Genomic DNA, 20,832 nt, shown 5'->3' with positions numbered 1-20,832 from the left:
TCCATCTCAACGCAAAATGCCACGGTTCCATAAAGCTTGACGTTTAGTTTCAGCATCCAGTATATGCGCACATTCAACCCATAGCAAAGTTCTAGCCGAAGAACTGTTAAAAACCGAGAGCTTCAACGTTTGCTTCTTGTTACAGTATCATGTTGCCGGCCCGACTGCCGTAGCAGAGCTGGCTGGCTGGCTGTCAGAATGAGCGTCGCAGAAAGATGACGTGGCACACCTCAGTCAATACAGATTTTTAATTCGTTCACTGAACCCGGGAGATTTAAATATTGAAATGAGGCGGAAACGTAATTGTATCGTCCCAATGACCCTAAACAAAATAAGAAAATACTGTTTATGCGTGTACGACGGATTTAAAGTCTGTGCCCCGCTGACTCCCGTTGTATGGTGGTTTGTGGATATCGCCCAAACCCAAAATCTCACGGAAGGCTTCAAATCAAACAAAAGTGACACAGGTGGGTAGCTCAGTGTATGATACACCATAATTAAGGTCCCGAATGCAAAATACCGACCTATTCCTTTAATATTGGTTTATTTATCCACAGCTTTTTATATGAACTACACAAAACTGTTTTGTCACCAGGACTTATTATGAAACAAAGATTTGGTGCTACAGTAACACTTGTTTTTTGTTTTTGTTTTGTATTTCTGTAGAGTCTGCAAAGGCGATTCATCAAAGGGGACCTCCTCCACGACGCGACCCCTCAGCAGTTGGTGCGAATGGATGTGAGTGAGAAGTCATCCCAGGTGCCAGTAAAAGCAGTGGACATTGGAATTGGAGCTGAGAACGCCATAAAGGTTTGTTTTATATACAGTATGTAGGGTTCAAAGCGGCTGACATGGGCAATAAGTATCTTCAAGATCATATAATACACCGCCTGTCTTTGGACTCTTGGATGTGGGTGGTTGTGTTGTCATGGCAATGGTTGTGGGGATATTTTAGGGCATTTAGAGCTAGTTTACATTTACATAAATAGGCTACTATGTACAATCTTCAGATGTTGATTGTTAACATAGGGGTTCCCTGTTACTGGGCTGGAAAGAGGGAGAATTGCACTGTTCTACAGCTAGTCCCTGTATATTCATAGGAACTTAAGAAGCAGAGCAGGGCCACAGGAGAGCTGTCAGTCCTTCAGTTCAGAAAGGACTGCATGGAGGGTCTTGTGAGGATAGTCAGGAAGATTCAAGAGAAGAGTCCTCTAAAGTACTCAACAGTGAGACAGATGAGGTGTCTCAATCCAGCCCGCATGTACTCGAGTCCAGATTTATGTCAGACACAAATGAAGGGGTTGGTGAAACAGTTCCTGCAGGACAAGAGACTGGATGGAGGCGTGTCTGCTAGTAATGTTCTTGCACTCAGTACATGAGCCAGAGGCCCTAAAAGTGGCATGTCCTTACTGTTCACTTTACTATAGCAAATACGATCCTCTAGCTTTCAGATTTTAACAGCCTTTAAAGTGGCCATGCAATCCAAAATTATACCCAAAAATGCACATCACTCAATATATATCATGTAGCATGAAAGACAATGTTAAAAATATAGTAGACTTTTCCATTCAATAATGTGTGCAACAGTTGTTAATCATAGTCACATTTTTTATGTGTATGTAAAAACATCCACTTTTAGGTTTTAATTTTTCTTTTTGAAATCCTTCATTAGGTGATGTAATCCTTCAACAGTTTGCCCAGCTGTTGTCCGACGTGAGGCGTGACCCATCCTTCCCGGCCTTCAAGCCCATGGAGACGAGACTTGATGCCTTCCTCCATCAGCATGTGAGCGGTCGTCATCCAGAGCTCTGGGCTTTCATGCAGAAGCTCCTGGTGCTGTCTCATGGGCAGGCAACTGTCGAGAGAGGATTCTCGATAAATAAAGAAGTGGAGACATGCAACATGCAGGAGGACACTTTAGTTGCACACAGAATTGTCTGCGACTTTGTGTCAAGCCATGGAGGGGTTTCAAAGGTCCCCCTCACCCAAGAGCTCCTCAGCTCTGTGTCATCTGCAAGAAGCCGGTACCGCAATTATCTGGAGACAGAGCGCCAGAAAAGGGAATCTGGGGCCCAGTCGCTGAAAAGAAAGGCTGCTGAAGATGACCTTGAGCAACTGAAGAAAAGGAAACGTGCGGTGCAAGAAGTTGCCGACAATCTTATCCACGACGCTGACCGGCTGTCAGAACAGGCAGAGGGGGTGCAAGGAACCAAGATGGCTGAGCTCATTGCCAAATCAAATGCATTCAGACGGAGCCATAAAGAAAAAGTGTCAGAATTGAAGAAGCTGGAGGACCTCATTGCATCCAAAGGGGACGAACTCCGTAAAATGTAGTACGACACACACACACACACATACGCACGTACAGTATGCTACAGATATACACAGTAGCCCACTTACACACACACACACACACACACACACACACACACACACACACACACACACACACACACACACACACACACACACACACACACACACACACACACACACACAGCCTTTCACATACTGCTGTCCATTTTCCTCCTTTTCCTGTGCTGGTCATGATAGCTTTTGCTTTAGCAGGCTGCTGATTTGCTTGTTCGAGTTCCCCATCAGGCCAGTCAGATAGCCGCTGTTGTGCAGAAGTGTGCTGTTGTACACCTTGTTCTTATGTCTTTTTAATTTATTTTATATCCATTATTAAGCCTTTAATGGTGTGCTGTACAGACTGCTCACATTTGTGATGTGTTATTTCTATTGTTTTATGCAAATATGATATATTGACTGTAAAGTTCCAACTAATTTCCCCCTGGGGACATCTCTACTGCAATACAATGAAGATTACTTTAGTCTACTTTAATACTATTTTCAAGTGTGTGCCAATCGAGTTCCTGTAGTTGGTTTTCTTGAGAAGGTTTTTGGATTGTTTGTTGTCATTATTGACGGACTGATTTTTCACTGTTACTCAGCTTTTACTTTTTGTACATAATCAATGTGTGCATGTCTTTAGTAAATAAATCTGAGATTTTATGATGCAACTTCAAATGTGTTTTAATTGTATTTTCCATAAATGTACATTATTTTGTCAGGTGAGGTGTAATGTCTTAAAAAGTAATGGGAGGGGGGTAAATTTGATAAGTGCTTTCTTTATTGAATGTCGGTCAATATTATTGAAATAATGGGTGCGATAGAAGTATTAAATTTTACTTGAAAAGGCATTAATTAAGGTATTAAAAGTCTTGAATTTAGGTTTAACAATCCTGGGGGAACCCTGCATGGAGTGACACCCCCCCTTTGTGACGAGAAGGAAGACGAGGATGTCAACAACCCAACGCAGCCGATGCCAGTACACCATCCAACTGACCCTGCACTATGGGGAGAGCCGAGTGAGTGGAAAAAAGATCTAGCTATTGCTAACGGTGCCGCTACCTACCAGAAACGGTCTGATAAATATGCAGCATCTGCACGGCACGACGAAAAGAAAACACGATTTCTGTCGAATGATTTATTCCAGTGCCAGCTCCCGAATAAACAGGCCGTGACAAGGGACTGGCTGATCTATTCCCCTTCGACTGGAATGGTCTATTGTTTTGCTTGCAAATGCCTGTCCGGGCAGCAGAACGTTTTCACCGTCGGTTACAGTGATTGGAAACACTTGGACAGAGTCATAGCCCACGAGAAAAGCGCAGGTCACCGCGAATGCGAGTGTAAACAATGCGACTCCACAACTTGTCAGGTCCTGGTGTTGTTAAGTAACATAGCATAAACCGACCGGCCACTGTGTCATTCAATTGTTGTCCAACGTTTAGGGGGGAAAAAAACTTTAAAAAAAACAATGAGTAGGGGACAGACCTGGGCAGAGGAGGAGACCCGTGCTCTCGTGGACATTTGGTCAGATGCCCACATTTCGTATATGTTGGAGCATACCCACAAAAACGCAGACGTATTTGCAATCTTCCTGCGAGAGGAAGGGTTCAGCCGGTCGCCGGAGGAGTGCAGGCTGAAACTAAAAAAACTGTGACAGACCTACTTAAAAATCCGTGACACGCTCGCAAAAAGTGGCAGCTCCAGTGATGGCGAAGTTTAAGCTCAAATACTTCAAGGATATTGACGCGATTCTCGGGACAACACCCCTTGCTTCGCCAGTAGACCTAGTAGAAGGGACCCTGCCGGCACGAAGTGAGAATGGCAACCGCCAGCGGAGCGCACCATCATCACCCACTAGCATTGTGCCAGCTCCCGCAGAGGAGGTCGAGGATTTCTTGAATGGTGAGTACCAGAGCTGTAGAGAAAGAGTTGGAGCTTTCTTTGATCTTTGCCGACGAGTGGTCACGTGGTTTGCATGAGGGGCACTCGTCATTCTGACATACCACCATTCAGACATGACACCATTGCGACAATTTGGTATCATCATTCCGACCATTTAATGTCACCATTCCGACACTTGTGGGGAGCTGTCCATGGTCGTGGTCCTTAATGTTTCCGTTAACGACACTTTCATCTCCGCCTATGGCCTGGCTTGCCAAGGTCTGTCCATGGTGCTGATATCGTGGTGTCTGTCCATGGTGCTGATATCGTGGCACTCTAGTCAATAGGCCTACTGTGGTCACTGTGAGCGGCGTCAAACTTTTCCTCCTAATTCATAGCAGCACCCGAGAAAATGTTGCACGCAACTTCAATGAAGTTCATCCACATGCATGTCACAAAACAATAACCCACGCGGCAGCGGGACTATTTCACTTAGCCTATATTCCTTTCCAAAAAAATGTCAGAATGTCACAAAAATCTGTTCTTTGCACTCTCCTTAATTAAACCAAACGAACAAAATATACACATAGAAGAAATGAAGTCTTCAGTTTCGACGTTGCAAATCTTAAACAAAAATGCAAGCCGTGGCGCAAATAAACAAAGTCTCTCACGGCCAAAAGTGACTGAGCTCACCTGGTCTGTGAAAAAAAGGGTGACCGGGCCTGTCCTGATCTTTAGAAGCTGGTCAGAGGGGGTCAGCCCAATGTTCCCACGGCCCATTGGTCCCACAGCCCATTGGTCCCACATTGCTAAGACTTTTGCGTTTTTTCAAAATTAGGCCCAATGGTCCCACAGCCCATTGGTCCCACATCACAAACAGTTCAATGGGCCGTGGGACCAAAGGACCCACTAGTTTGACGCCCTCTCTGTACTTCACATGGTAATCAAACATTTCAAACAAGCGATTTAAGGTTAGTGTTAGGTTTAGGTTTAGGGTTAGGTTTAGGGTCGTATGACGTAAGCGGTAAGTACCGAAAGGGCGTCGAACTAGTGAGTCCCGTGGGACCAATGGGCCTAAAAATTCTAATAAAAAAGCAATGTGGGACCAATGGGCTGTGGGACCAATGGGCTGTGGGACCAGTGGGCCTAAATAATGAAAAAAAGTCTTAGTGACGTGGGACCAATGGGCTGTGGGACCAATGGGCTGTGGGACCAATGGGCCGTGGGAACAGTGGGCTGTGGGACCAATGGGCCGTGGGACCAATGGGGCGTGGGAACATTGGTACGCTCCCGGTCAGAGAGAGTCGCAAATTGTTTAGCCTACGCACGCCCTTTAACAATTCCTTGGATACCTCATTACGATGAAAAACAGTAGCTTAGGCCATGTCAAAGCCTGAGAAACATAATAAACACAGTTAGGCCCAGGCCTATAGAATATGTTTGATTTATGGTAATAAAATATCATTTGAACCGTGGTTGTAACAGAGACACATGGTATGAAGCTGGCGTGAAAAAAAGCTTTAAGGAGAGATGTTTCCTCTCCTCACATTCTCCAATTCAACATCTCAATGCGTTTACCTGATTTTGCATTTTAAAAAATCTGTAGCCTGCTAAACAAACACGTGTCAGTCATGGGCACAAAATGTTGCTTTACCAATAGGCATATGAAATGAAATTAAAATACTTTCGAATCAATAGCCTCACAATGTTCCATGCCGCAATACAATGTTGCCAGTCCGTAAATTCGCCATCAAAAAAGTCAGAAAATGGAGTGCGTGGTCAATCAGTGGATGAACTGAAGATATTGAATTACAAGAAAATATTTTTAACAGGGTTGTTGTTCCCAACCTTGAACTTGAATGATGTTCACTCACGTTGATCTGTTTTTTAGAGACAAGCCTTCTAGAACTTGGTCTACGATAGCCTAAGCCTATTACAGTAGACACACATAATTGTCTTTAAAATACAGCCTAAAGCCGGGCATACACTGTGCGATATTTTTACTCGTGGGTCTTAAGCTTCTGCTCACACTGCACGATGGAATTTCACTGTTTAAAAGTTCACAGCTCACGACTCATGTCCTCACACTACACGAGCCGACAGTCGGATGCGAGCGAAATGCTTCCACCGTACGACGCGACAGGCATGTTTCCCCGGTATGCAGAGGAGGGAACATGCGCCCCTGAGGTGGAGATGAGGTCGCGCTCAACAGTGAATCGCACAGCCCTATTAATTTGTACGTGTGAAGGGTAAAATCGGGTCGTAACACTGCTTTAACTGTGCGATTTACGCACAAGCCACGACCAGAATTTCAAACAGTTTTGATTTTCTTGCGACCCTGCGATTGCACGATCGTGAGGCAAAATCGGTTGTTGTTACCCCATGTACACGGCACGATGCGAGACTCACGATTGACCTGCGATTGAGCAAGACATTTTGTCTGGCGGCAAACGCCATACTCAATCACAAGTGTGATCGAGTCTGGGGACCAACTGTACATTATCTCGTAGGGAGGTGTGGTTTCCGTAGCTGTTGATTGGACGGCACGAGTGTCCATCACTCGCCAGAGAGAACCCATGCTGCCTTGCGCGCGATGACGTGTGTATATCGCGACGAGGAAATTATCTGCAAGAAGCCACAGAAATTGAAGAAGCTAAAACAGTCTAGAAATCAACAATGGCGCCAGACGATTTTTGCCGTTTGTGCAAGACAAATGAGAAGGACCACTATCTACATATGGACATTCAACTGACATGTTCGCAGTGAAAAAAGAAACAACTATTTCGAACAGGCTGGCGTTCCTAGGCTTGATTGTATCCTCCGTGTCGGGACAGTCAATGAGATGTTGTTCGCGTTGCGCCTCAGTCATAAACAGGCTCGGAAAGGATTCACCTAATATTCAGGCAATGGGAGGAAGAATTCAAAGACGGCAACGTCTCCAAAAGGCCACGCGAGCCAACGCCAACGCCATCGACGACACAGAGGGATTTGAAAAAGACATTGCCAAACCCACCGACTCCAAGTGCCAACTCAGGTATCCAGTTTACTCTGTTCAATCGCTCCAACTGGTAGCTCCAGCTCCTTAAATTCAATGCTCGCTCACTATTACATTATAATCTCTTCATAGACAACGTAACAGTTCTTGTTTAGGTTTTTTTACTGATCTGCCATTAACTAGTCATTTAAAAAGTCCAGAAAATGAGCACGGTTTGGTAGTTGTCCCAGTCAATCGATAGAGGGGAGAGCATTTCACAGTCCCCCTACGCTCACTGACACGACCCTCACTCCAACCCTCCCCCTTACTGTATTAATTTACCATAATGTGTACTGTAATAATGGGCCTAGATTATCTGAACATATTCCGTTTTTAATAGGCTAAGCCTTGGTATCCACTTATTTCTTTAAACAGATGATGGCAGGCACTGACAAGGAGCTGGGCATAACAAGACCAAGTGGAGCTCACCATGTGGACATGACAAGACATCCTCACCTTGGTGGACACACTGCAAGAGGCAGAACTTTTTAAACAGAAACCAGGTCGCACATCTACTGCATTCCCTGGCTTCCGAAATGACTTGTTGGCAAAGCTCGATCACAAGGCACTGTGGACGTGGATGAGCAGCAAACTGAATGAATGGTGCAGTGTCCTTTGAGTTATTTGTACTGTTTGTCTAGCCAGGTAACACCCATGCTGCCTTACAGGCGACCGTCAATGTTGGTACGGCGTCTTCAACAAGGTGAATGCCAAAATTATTAAAATAAGTTTTACTTAATTACTTTTCTATTTTCTTGCTTTGAAATAGTTTGTTATTCTTGTTTGTTATTCTAAGTCATTGTCCTTCATTAAAATCATTTCCTTTACCAAGCTGTCTCTTCATTAGTTTTCAGGGAACACATTACAACATGTAGTTTAAAAATGTAAAAAGTATTTATTCAGAATGATATTTACAATATATACAAGTTATTTACAATTATTTACAGTGGCTCTGTACTTAATCTGATAATGGAAGCATGGATAAGCCTGACTCAATGCTGCTTAGAGAGGTTTCAGCATCCTCATCCTCAACATCAAAATACACTGGAAAGTCCATGTCTGGTGACAGGTATGGTTTTTCAGGAATGTCAGGGAATTCACACACATCAAAATCTTTAAATACTTTGTGGACAATGCGTAGGATGTCCTGGCCATGTTTTATGTCAAATACAGGGAGATTCTGTATGACATAAGTCATGTCAAATATCACAAAGACTTTCCAAAACTGAGTAAATTAGTACATTGCTGAAACCAGTGCAGAATGAGGCATTTGTGTAAAGGTGTTCACCTGGTGCAATCAGGCTATCCCTATACTCCTCCAAAAGCTGTCTGACCAGTCCCTGCTCTTCCAATGTGACATTTCTGCATTTGACAGGTGACGGGATTTGTTTGGGTTTTTCAAAGTTGGGTTTTGGCACAGAGCAACAGTCAGAGTTACACTTGCATAATGAGTGGCAATAGGTGCAGCAGGAATGGCCAGGCTCCACACTGGACACGTGAGGCTCAAAATGTACATACAGGGCTTTCCTAAAGCAGCCATTTAGACTTTCTTTAAGCATCGTTTTCTCCCTCGTGTTTATTGTCCGGCAGTATATATTGACTGGTGACATCTCCACTCCTTTCTCTTTCAAGTCCTTCACGAGCCAGTCGAAACAGTCCAGTGACTCACTCGAAAGTCGTCTTATGGAGAGTCTGATGTTGGGTCGATTGGGGCTGGCAATGATGTCAACTGGGTTTTGGAGTTGGAGCGGTCTCCTGACAATTTCTCTTGAGTGCAATTCCGCAGACACAGTCAATGCCAGTACCGGTGTTTCTACAAAATAAGAGAATACAAGAACAACATCACAACATGGAAATCATTTGCATTACAGTCATAGCTGTTAAGAATTGTGGCTTCAGAGCTTATAGGTTATCAACAGTCCTATTGTCTGGTGTCTCCACTACTTCTTACCTGTCAGCCCATCCCCCCGGTTGTTGTCGGGGGTTACCTGCAACCCCCCCCCAACCACCTCCACTCCCCCGATTACTCTGTCTGTACACTTGGGGACACCGCTCCTGTCCCCTGACTTGGTGGACAGATCAACAGGCACCAGCAACAGAACTTTCTTTTCTCGAGGTGTGCATTGGCCTGTGAGATACACCCTGCCAGGACACTACGTCAGAACACTCCGCTTAGGCCTACTTTTTCATACACTGAATACATTGCATGATATTTTAACTGTACTATGAAAAGAGCAATGCCAAAGCATCAAAGCGTTACTTGATTATTGCATGTAATTTTTGTAATGTCAAAATGTCAGAAAGTTTAGAACACTGCATAATCAATGGGGTGAGAGGTGTGATATCACAGTAGCAATACCATGATTAGAAAACTGCTCTTCAAAAGATTAATGAGTTGAGTGAGTTAAAGTTTTCAGTGAAATAAAATGTCTTAGGTAGGTAAGGTTAGAATGATCTGAAAAAAGGTGTTAATATTACCCTGGTTTCACGATAGCTCTCAGTTCCCCAACCTAGCAAAGCTTTCCCTAAAAGCCTTCCGTCCTTTCTCAGCCTTCCTCCTGTTTGAGAAAAGAAAACCACAAGTAAAGTGTAGAGATGTTAGTCATTTGCAGTGGAAAATAATTGCCCTTCTGAAGTTAGGCCTGCTTAACAAATGTAGCAAAAACGTATTTTTCTCAGGTAGGCTGATGATACTTGTGCACACAACCGAGAGCTGTGCTATTCAAGTCTGCACACTGCTGGATATGCTCCAAAAAATAAACTGTATTAATTAAAACACGCAATATTTCGATCACCCTGGATCTTAATCAGGCATATGGGTAACAGGAAGGAGCTGTGGCCTATAACTTATCAGATGACCTTATTTTACACCCGTCCAGGCAGGGCACCAAAAGGTGTCAGTCAATTACACAGACTGGTGTCTTGACCTGTGCCTATTCATACAAAAGGCAAAACATTACATTACACTTAGGGCCTAGTTTAGGGGGTAGTTAGGTTAAGCATGGAAGCTCTCTCTCTGTCTCTCACCTAAGTTATATCCCCGATGAAGATCCTGGGCATGTTTTGATAAGAATACGTGAAATATAATCAGGGGGAGTGCATATGATAAGAACACGTGAAATATAATCAGGGGGAGCCCATGGGGCTATACGTCTGAATCCCGTGCAGCCCTAGCTTCTTCAACTGCAAGGAGTTTTTGGATTTGCGCACCCTACCCAAACGACTAAAGCTGTGCTACTTAAGCCTTTACTCACTGTAACATTAAATTGATATCGAAAATGAACCCATAATGTGACATTGTGACAACCACAGTAGGTACAGACATAAGGACAATGATATCAAGAAATAACACTTACCATTTATATAAGTAAGATGGACTTCATCGACAACTACGCCGATCAGGTTGGTCTTGTATACATCGGTGGCTAGCATGTCCTCCCACTTCGCGCTCAGCCAGGCCTCGGGACTGCCAAACAGAATCTTATAACGGCATCATCTCTCAATCGCCGTTTCATCGTCTTGACCCAGCTGTGTTGCAGATATTCCAAGGTCGACTGCGTCCTTTATTTGGTCCTCCACCAATGCTATTAATGGCGAAACCACAGCAACGACCGGGGTCTCGCTAACCCCCATTACCTTAGTAACCAACGGAGCGAGTTGGTAAATCAGACTTTTACCAAATCCAGTCGGTAGTAAGCAACGACCGGGGTCTCGCTAACCCCCATTACCTTAGTAACCAACGGAGCGAGTTGGTAAATCAGACTTTTACCAAATCCAGTCGGTAGTAAGGCTAACACATCTTCCTTTCCGCTGACAAACGACTCTAACGCTACGCGCTGTTCGTTTTTCAAAGCGAAATTACGTTCCAAACTATTCAAAACACTGTCCAGAGCTTCTCCGAAAGATTGCTTCGCTTCGGCTGCCGCCATGATGGATTCGCGAAAAAACTACTAGCAACTAACTTCCGTTTGTCGAGTAGTACGCGTCATCGTCTTTCGTGCCTCCTCGCTCTGTGATTGGCCCCCGTTTCGATGTAAAGATTTCTGCCTTGGTCCCCAGGCTGTCCAGCAATTCGAAAAGAATGCGCAAGGCAGCATGGGTACTCCCAGGCTACAAGAAATTGGCCCGACTCTCAAAAAGTTGTGCGAGTGCCAAATCGGGGCAAAAGTCGCACAGTGTAAGCCCAGCTTAAATCAAGTTTATTGGCTGAATGATGATCCCCACGAGCGCAGGATATTTTGTGGGAGAGAGACCGCTCATGCGTCGGCAAGCATCCCCCCTCCCCCCCTTTTTTGAAGAGATGTTTAAAAAATCGTCATTAATGGGGATATAATTTAGTGGTTGGTGTCTTAACACTTGACCGCGATGTGAGCTGCGTCTGCTGTTAGGAAGAAGTTCAATCGGATTTGGGGAATGGATGATCAGGAAACCATTAGCCTATACTAATTCTTCCGAAAATAAAAAGCACAACACTGACACTTCGTACAGTTCTTAGCAGCAGGTACGTTTTAAACAATTTCTGAAGACATCTTACACCGATAAACAGCGGCTTCCCTATCGCGCTCACTCTCACCAATGACCTTTTTTCCCCAGAACGGCAAGCAAAGTCATTCTCACGCTCATATAGTCAACGCAACACTTTCAACAGGTTATGGCCACGCAGAGTGGACAGTAGGATAAATGCTGCTTGAAATGATAACTGAAATTACGCTCGAGAATTAATAAGACATTTTCCAGTCTGCACGTCTGTACGCTCAACGTAAGATAAGGTGGAACTGCCATTATTGCCGTTGTACATAAAGACGCACACTAAGGGATGGAAGGATGGATTAAGTAGTAGTCCTATGGAAGGGGCCGTCAATGTTTGTAAACATGGCACATTCTAAGTCGTCGTCGGGAAAGACTTGTCAATAGGTGTGTCGTTCACGAACTAGCCGGTTCTTTTGAACGGCTCCCTGAAGTGAACGATGGGAACCGGATCACAGCTGGGGGAGCCACTCGACTGTTATTTCGTTCATTTTTCATTCATTTTAAGCACGTGACCTCGACCAGAGTAATTCAATTTGGGGAAAAAACACAATTGTTGGCCTTAAAGAGTGGCAAAAACGGTCTTTAGAAGCAGGAGAATAATCAGTTGTTTGAACAAAATTACCTTGAGGTGGAGTCGAAATATTACACTCTAAACATTGAATAAATAATTAAAAAAGAGCCAAAAGAGCCAGTTTTTTGAACGGCTCTTTGAAAGGAATGAGCCACTAAGATCCGGATCCCGTCAAAGAGCCATAAATCCTATCTCTACTTGTCAACACAATCATATCCCCCAAAAATCCACCCCATTAAATGCAGTAACCAAATGTCGGCCTACACATCACTATCGCCATCAATGACCAGTGTTGCCGATTTAGTGACTATGGTCACCAAATGTGTTGGGACTGTCATTTATCATGTTATGCCTACACTTTGGGATTAGATCAGAGTATATTTGATTTACCTCAACTACCTCATTTACCTCAGGTATATTTGATTTACCTCAACTGTACCTTGCACTTAACTGCTCAGTCTACCCTACAAGAAGATACAGGGGGCATGAGAATCAGGTGCATATCACAAAAGCTACCACAACGGCTCCTTGAATGACAAATTTAAATGAGCACAAGCAGGCTGGCCGCACTGACCGCAGTGAATCCCGGGCACTGGTGACAAAAAAACTCACCTAGCGACTTAATGGTGCATCTGGCGACTTTTTAAAACGTGCATTTTCAGTGACAAATTCATCGTTTTCCCACATAACTCTGACGCACCGCCGTCAGAAGCGTTTCCCATGGTTAAGCAGGGCTGAAGATTAGCTCTGATCTCCAAAAAGTAGCTAGCACCGCCGATTTGTACTGTGGACGAAGGCATATGGGCATGTTTTCTGTAGATCAGCACGCCGTGCGTGACATTGTAACGTCATGACGTCATCTAGCGACTTCTCAGCAAGCCCATAGTGACTTTCGCTGATTTTCTTTTGGCAACACTGTCAATGACTGAATGGTAAGCACGAAGGCATGTAATCGCGGCTGCGTTTTCAGTGTCTGTAACATGATTTCGATTCCCTCAGTAAGATACATTAAGCGCAGGTGCCTATTCCTCTGTGCAACTGTTTATCCACCCTCTCTCTGTGTGCGTTAAGTGGCCGCGTGTGCTGTTGTGCGCGCGTGTGGAGCTGTTGCATCCGAGAGTCTTTGCCTCGCAGTCACATTAAAGGGGAATTCCACCGGTGGAGACATGAATATGTTACTGAAAGTGGGTCATATGTATAGTAGAATAGTAACATACATTTCTAATTTTGGTGCCTTCTTGACCAAGAAAAGGCAGAAAATGACTTTTTAGTGCTTGTGGATTTGTGACAACAATCCCCATAATGCACTGCAATGCTCAAGTTCCACAGGCCACACCCAGTTATTTGGGACTCTATGCATCATCCCTCCCTCAGCTTGCAGGCAGTGTTGCCAGATTGGGCTGTTTCCCGCCCAATTGGGCTGCTTAGGATGGTCGTGTGCGGGTAAAAATGGCATTTAGCAGAAAAACCCGCCCAATTTTAGCCATAGAAATCAATAGAATTGGGCGGGATTTTGAGCTTCTAGGCTGGTTTTGAGCATTTTTTGCGCTGGAAATCATCAGCCTCATCTGGCAACCCTGCTTGCAGGAGCATCACAGTGGGACAGACATCACTGGAAAGGAGAAGCTGGAGCACACTGCAGCGTAGTTTTCAAGACTTTATTTTGTACACACACGCGACCAACGTTTCTGTGTTGCTACATCTTCTTCAGAGTCAAATGATAGCAAGAGAGAGACACACATTTCAAGTCTTGACATTCACAGGTGATCCTACTTGGTTTGGCTAAATTGGTCTGATCTCATTGCAGGTAATTGACCCCACCCCCCAACACCAGGACAATATTGTAGACAATTAGACAGCTTGCCAACTTCCCAAAACAAAATAAAAAAGTGAAAAAAAAACAATACTCAAAGAACATTGTCAATAAAACCACAGCTACAATTATTAGAAGACCACAGCCGCAATGCTGGAACAATTTGTTACAGAGAGCAAGACATATTGTGTTCCTCATTTATGCCCTGAGGGGGAGCGTACCTATGTTCCCACGCCCCATTGGTCCCACAGCCCATTGGTCCCACGGCCCACTGGTCCCACAGCCCATTGGTCCCACGTCACTAAGACTTTTTTTCATTATTTAGGCCCATTGGTCCCACAGTCCATTGTTCCCACATTGCTTTTTTATTTGAATTTTTAGGCCCATTGGTCCCACGGGACTCACTAGTTCGACGCCCTTTTGGTACTTACCGCTTACGTCATACGACCCTAACCCTAAACCTAAACCTAACACTAACCTTAAATCGCTTGTTTGAAATGTTTGATTACCATGTGAAGTACAGAGAGGGCCTCAAACTAGTGGGTCCCTTGGTCCCACAGCCCATTGAACTGTTTGTGATGTGGGACCAATGGACTGTGGGACCAACGGACCTAAAATTAAATAAAAAAATCTTAGTGATGTGGGACCAATGGGCTGTGGGACCATTGGGCCTAATTTTGAAAAAACGTAAAAGTCTTAAAAATGTGGGACCAATGGGCCGTGGGAACCACCAACCCCCTGAGGCTCCACTGAATTTAGAGTATGAATCCAAAATGCCTTTCCACAAAGCCTCTCTGTCTAATTGTCTGCAATCCTGTCCTGGTGTTGGGGGGTGGGGTCAATTACTTGCAATGAGATGAGACCAATTTAGCCAAACCAAGTGGGATCACAAGTGAATGTCAAGTCCTGAAATGTGTGTCTCTCTCTTGCTATCATTTGACTCTGAAGAAGGTGTAGCAACACCGAAACGTTGGTCGGGTGTGTGCACAAAATAAAGTCTTGAAAACTAAGCTGCAGTGTGCTCCAGCTTCTCCTTTCCAGCTATGCCAGTGACTTACTGGCAGTGTTGCTAGATGAGGCTGATGATTTCCAGCCCAAAAAATGCTCAAAATCCCCCTGGAAGCACTAAATCCCGCCCAATTCTATTGATGTCGATGGGAAAGATTGGGCGAGTTTTCCTGTAAAATGCCATTTTTACCCGCAGACGGCCATCCCAAGCAGCCCAATTGGGTGGGAAACAGCCCAATCTGGCAACACTGCTTACTGGCGCCTCAATGCCAGTGATTTCAAAAGCACTGGGACACTGATCTGTGATAGGTCTGTTAGAGCATTAGGTCCAACCCCCTATGGGCGGGTGGGAAAAGGCTTGTAGTCTCAACAGAAATCCACCTCTCTTATGGCTCGTTCAAAAAAATCGAGAATCCCCAGAAAGCCGACCTAAAACCTCGGGAAAGTGGGAGTGAACATTTGGTGACGCAATGTCAGATCGATAATTATCGAGGTTGATCTCTGGCGGAAGTATAGAAGAACGAGTTCCCGAGCTTGTGTTTTGTGTGACGACACACGCATCATCAACATGGCGCCCATGCATGCAACTGACATGTAAACAGTATCATAAATGCTAAAATATCATCTTGTAATCACTATCAACAACACCAGTCAATGTCATTCAATTGCAGATGCACATATGTCAGTAATGCTGGTCGCTGGCTGTTTAATTTAGCTTACTTCAGCTAAAATTATATGTCGTGGGTGTGGAGGCTCAAGGTGAGGTGAAAAAAAGAAAAGAGAACCAAAACAAAACACGCATGAATCCCGATTGTTACGGGATCAGTGGCGTTCATGCGCCAAACTCCAGAACTCGATTGACACGTGAGCAGTGTCGTCAGCTGTCTCGAGAGGTCCCGAGCTGGTGAAGGCGACATTACACTTCCTATGTCGATGATGCAAAATGACCATTTTTACATCATTGGCATAGGAAGTGTTAAGAGATGAATGCGGATTTCTCCAGATTTTTGAAAGACCATTCAAAAGTATGACTGGGTGTCTATCAATGGAAAGCCTAATGCAAAATGGGTGGAGTGTCCCTTTAAGGCCAAGTAACTCTGCTGTTCACCTGCATTTTACAAAGACACAAAACGATGGCCCAATTTACACACAGAGAGAGGAAGAAGGACACGATACGCTGTGCTGTTTTCGGATGCCCCTGACTGCACTACTGACACTTTGTGGGCCATGGCGCTATTTGGAGTGTGGTCACTGCTGAAACAACATTTCTTTTAACAGTAGCCTATTGGCCGGCTGCTTGTGACAGGCTTGTATTACAATAGTAGAATTGAAATGCAAAGAAGAATTACTCTACTATGAAACAAGAACGCGAAGAAGTGTCCAGTTCTTGTCATCATGCTTGCCTTTACGAGTGCCTTTCCATTACGCACTATTCCAACAGGCTACTGCAGTTGCATAATGTCCATTTTTGAACTTGTAGCCTGCGATGTAGTTTGGAGTTCTTGTAGACTATAGCCTACAATGGAAGGAAAATGAGAAGGATCACCGCACACTGGTGACCTTTTTTTAATTAGTAATGAACAACACATTTCACAATGACAATTTATAGGCTACATGTAACCTATTTGTATGTAGCATATGCTTATTGGACTTTAATTTAAATATACTATGAATTCCGACGTGTGGAGATAGGTGAGTGGTTAACCGGGTTCCCACACGTCCTTGAAAACCTGGAAATTTAGAGATGTGTTTTCAAGTCCTTGAAAGTCCTGGAAATTCAACAAATGTCCTGGAAAAAAATATTTGTCCTGGATTTTTTTTCCTTCAACTTTTTCCCGATTTTGTTTGTGGTATAACTTTTACTCTTCTCCGAGTCTAGACATGACGATTCAATTTATATCCACCTATTGAATACATTATTGTCCACACACACACACACACACACACACACAGTTTGGTCAGGTTGCCATCTTTGACTTCTCCGAGTCTGACATGACGATTCAATTTATATCCACCTATTGAATACATTATTGTCCACACACACACACACAGTTTGGTCAGGTTGCCATCTTTGATCGCACTTATACACAGTAATATTCTTTGACTCAGTGTTGCGAAAAGTCGTGTCAGCCGAGGGAAATCACTTGGCACGCGACTTTCCACCCAGGTTGTTGTTGGCTAACAATTGGCCTTACCACAACACTTGTAGAAATAAGAAAGATGGAAAGCGCCCACTATAGTAGCACGGTCACGTCCATGTAGTAAATAAATCGACAAGAGGGTATAAGACAAATGTGAGGTGGTTCTACATATTCAAATAAGCAGTATATCGGCGCATGCTGTTATATTAGCGTGTTACTAATGGATTCCAGGACAAACCAGCTGATATTCATGCGTCTCCATTACAAGCTGACCTGACACGGAGCGTCAAGTTTGTAATTAACCATATAAACAATATATTTCACACAGTCATTGTGACTTACCTGCCGAAGTTAAAGCGATGGTTCGGAGTAGAATCACCCTAATGCCATTTGACATCCGTCGACGTCACTTCCTCCAGCTGGGACTTTGTTGATGGAAACAAATACACGTGAGTCCGGAAGGCGGAAAACTCAAAAAGACAGCTTGCGCTACAACTAGAAATTAACCACTTCGGATTTAAATTTTACCGCGTTTAATAAATAGAAGACGATGCCACATTCGTGCATATATCCTGGCTGTGGACTAAAACACAAACCTTCCAATAAAGAAAGTCCCAGCTGGAGGAAGTGACGTCGACGGATGTTTAGCAGCAGAAAAGCTAATCGTCTCGTGTGTTGTTACTAATAAACTCCTGGACTATGTACAAAGTTTCAAATTCATCTTTTTGTGAGTACAAACCACATTTGTTATACTGTAGAAGTTTGGTGTCATGACATGTTATTTTTGTGGGGAAAGTTTGGAGACGGTGCCCAGGATCCATATGCGCTTGAGTCAAGCTATCCGGAATAAACATCGAATAACACGGCAACTCTGTTGATGTAAGCCTGTGGCAGAAAACACTTCGGGTGTAAAGGTGGATGGGTGTCACGGTTCAAATGGCATTAGGGTGATTCTACTCCGAACCATCGCTTTAAGATAACGAAGTGTACATCGAAAAGCAGGCGACAGCGTCCCTTGTTCGCGCATTGGAGACCACAGCGGCCAGCTGGTGGAAAAATTAATTTTGGCGTCTTGTTGTTCACGTGCCAGCTGGTGGAAAAGTTTGGCCGTCTTCATCGCGTTCTGACCTTGTGGGTTGGTCTCAGTAAACGTGACGTCAATCTAACATTGCGTGGTTCGTGCTGCTGTTGCCAGATTTGATTATCGTAGTTGTACCATTATTTGTCCATTTTGCCGTCTGTACGATCAGAAAACATGTTGTACGATAATTTCAGAGTTGTCATTCAGTTGTATGCGTTGAAACTTGAATTTGCATCTTGTAGGCTACGATATGAAATTAAATTTCCTCCCAACATAATTTTGAGGTTTTTGGGACGCTAATTCAGCATTTTCCATCTGGCAACAAACATATGCGAAATAATCATGATGTCCCTAAATGATGCAGTTGTTCAAACTAGAGATGATATAAAACCCGGAGGATCCGGTTGGAGAGCCGGGTAAAGACCTCATCCGAACAGACCGGATGGCTGTCGTGCATTGATCCGCCAAAGGCGGGTCAGACTGCATTTCATTAATATGTCAACAAAATGGCAGTTAGGCCTACAGCGCGAGAAATTGTGAAACCGGAATATATCCTCTTTAGTTGACTACAACAGCCATTCTCTAATCTCCCTACTATGCTGTTCAGTCACGAACATTCACTGAGTAAAACTGAACCAACTCCCGCCTCGTCTCGAGCCTGTTTGATCCGTCCAGCCTGTTGTGGCCAATTGAGTCGCGGATCCCCGCTCCCTATGTGTGCTCCTGACTCTGTTGAGCTCTACATTTCTAAATGTTAACAGTGCTCTGCCAACGCTTTAACATCTCACTCTGTAGGCTACTCTTAGGGAAATTATAGTCTACAGACGTGACTCTATCACTCACTGCGTTACAGCGTAGGCTACAGTCTTTAAAGCCACTGCTGTCACTCCCCTCGTCCGAGTCACTCAGCAGCGGCGCCCTCGGCGAGACGAATCCTGACTGAGTTGTTGGTAGCAGCGAATCCCCTACGGATCGGATCAACGCTTAAGTTTCGTTTTTGCCACGAGTGTGCGAGTCGCAAGGCAACTCGGCAGCGGAAGCGAGTGGTCATCTGCTGCTCGCCTCCTGACTATCCCTGCTCAACTAGACTTATGCTCCCAAATATTTGACTTTTAGTCTTCTTAAATACAAACACACACATTATTTATTGCAAAATCAGGAACATGCCGTTTCACTGCTGCCAAAGGCTGTTCGAGTTGTGGTTGCATGTTTAGTGAGGAGAGGTGGGTCGGATCGCAGCATGAGTTTAGGAACTGTGACATTCATAAAGTGAGTTTTGTTGGATCAAACTGTCTTACTCTTTGATTTATCAACATGAATTGATAAATGGAACAACAAAGGCATAGCTATTTAACGGTAGAAACGTTTTAAAAAATACATTATTATTATTTATTTTTATTTAGGCCTATTTTAAATAAGTGATCCGTGTGATCCGTCTAATCTGGATACTCTCCTTGGAATGATCCAATCAATCCGGACGCCTCAAAGATTCAAGTTAAGCACCTCTAGTTCAAACCACGTAAGGGTTTTGATGGCTCTGAAGGAATTTAAAAAATATAAATGTTCATCTGCATTTTTATCTAAACTTGTAGGGCTACAGGATTGAAGGCTTGAATGCTCTGTGTGTGCAGCAGAGGAGCACCACTTCCTAAAGTGGTATATTGTACTGCTATCAGAGCTTTAACACATTGGCCTATATTTGGTTTAGTATTTGGATCTAGGACAGGACTACTACTAGCCGCACAGACAGCTCGCGATGCCGAATGAACGAACGAACGACGGCCTGCCTACTCAGACTAGGCGCATAGCAACAGTTTCCATGACCACGAATAAACAACGTGGTAGAGACAAAGGCACAAGGCAGGCATACTTTTAGTTGTAAGTGAAGCGTGCAATTGAGCCCTTTTTTTAAAAAGAGTGCTGCTGTTATTTAAATATTAAAATATTAATATGCAAAATGGGTTCAATTGATAGGTTTGGACAAGAGAAGAAGCACACAAGCCAAGTAATAATCTTTCTCTCCCCCTCCTCTCATCTCGTTCACTGAACTAGTTCCTTCGGTCGGCAATCGGCATTCACTCCCATTGCGTGTAATTTAGCCCTTTACAAAAAATGAATGCTGCTAATTAAATAAATTATATTAATAATATTAGTTCTAATATGCAAAATGGGTTCAATTGATTGGTTTGGAAAAGAGAAGAAGCACACAAGCCAAGTAATGGGGTCCTCCTCCCTGTCTCCCCCTCCTCTCGTTCACTGAACTGGTTCCTTCGGTCGGCATTCACCCCCATTGCTTGCTATTGCACTATGGCGTGACGTCATCAAAATGAACGACTGAACGAACTGTGAACGAACGAATTCTTCTGATGAACTGAACGATGAGAACGAACTGGCGCGAAAGAATCGCCACGCCCTAACATA

The 20,832-nt window shown here is 44.1% G+C and overlaps 1 protein-coding gene across 1 annotated transcript; it reads left to right on the top strand.

The window, feature by feature from the left end:
• Positions 1–666: 666 nt before the first annotated feature.
• Positions 667–2,385, top strand: LOC134466336 (uncharacterized). The gene is made up of 3 exons (XM_063220236.1): positions 667–810; positions 1,101–1,353; positions 1,673–2,385. Exons 1-3 carry the CDS (start codon positions 733–735, stop codon positions 2,332–2,334), a joined length of 993 nt encoding a protein of 330 aa, XP_063076306.1. The 5' UTR covers positions 667–732; the 3' UTR covers positions 2,335–2,385.
• The last annotated feature ends 18,447 nt before the right edge of the window (positions 2,386–20,832 follow it).

This window comes from Engraulis encrasicolus, chromosome 16, assembly GCF_034702125.1.
Source record: "Engraulis encrasicolus isolate BLACKSEA-1 chromosome 16, IST_EnEncr_1.0, whole genome shotgun sequence".
In the NCBI taxonomy this organism is placed as follows: Eukaryota; Metazoa; Chordata; class Actinopteri; order Clupeiformes; family Engraulidae; genus Engraulis; species Engraulis encrasicolus.
The sequence above is the reverse complement of the archived record's forward strand: the minus strand, read 5'-3'. Positions and strand labels throughout refer to the sequence as shown.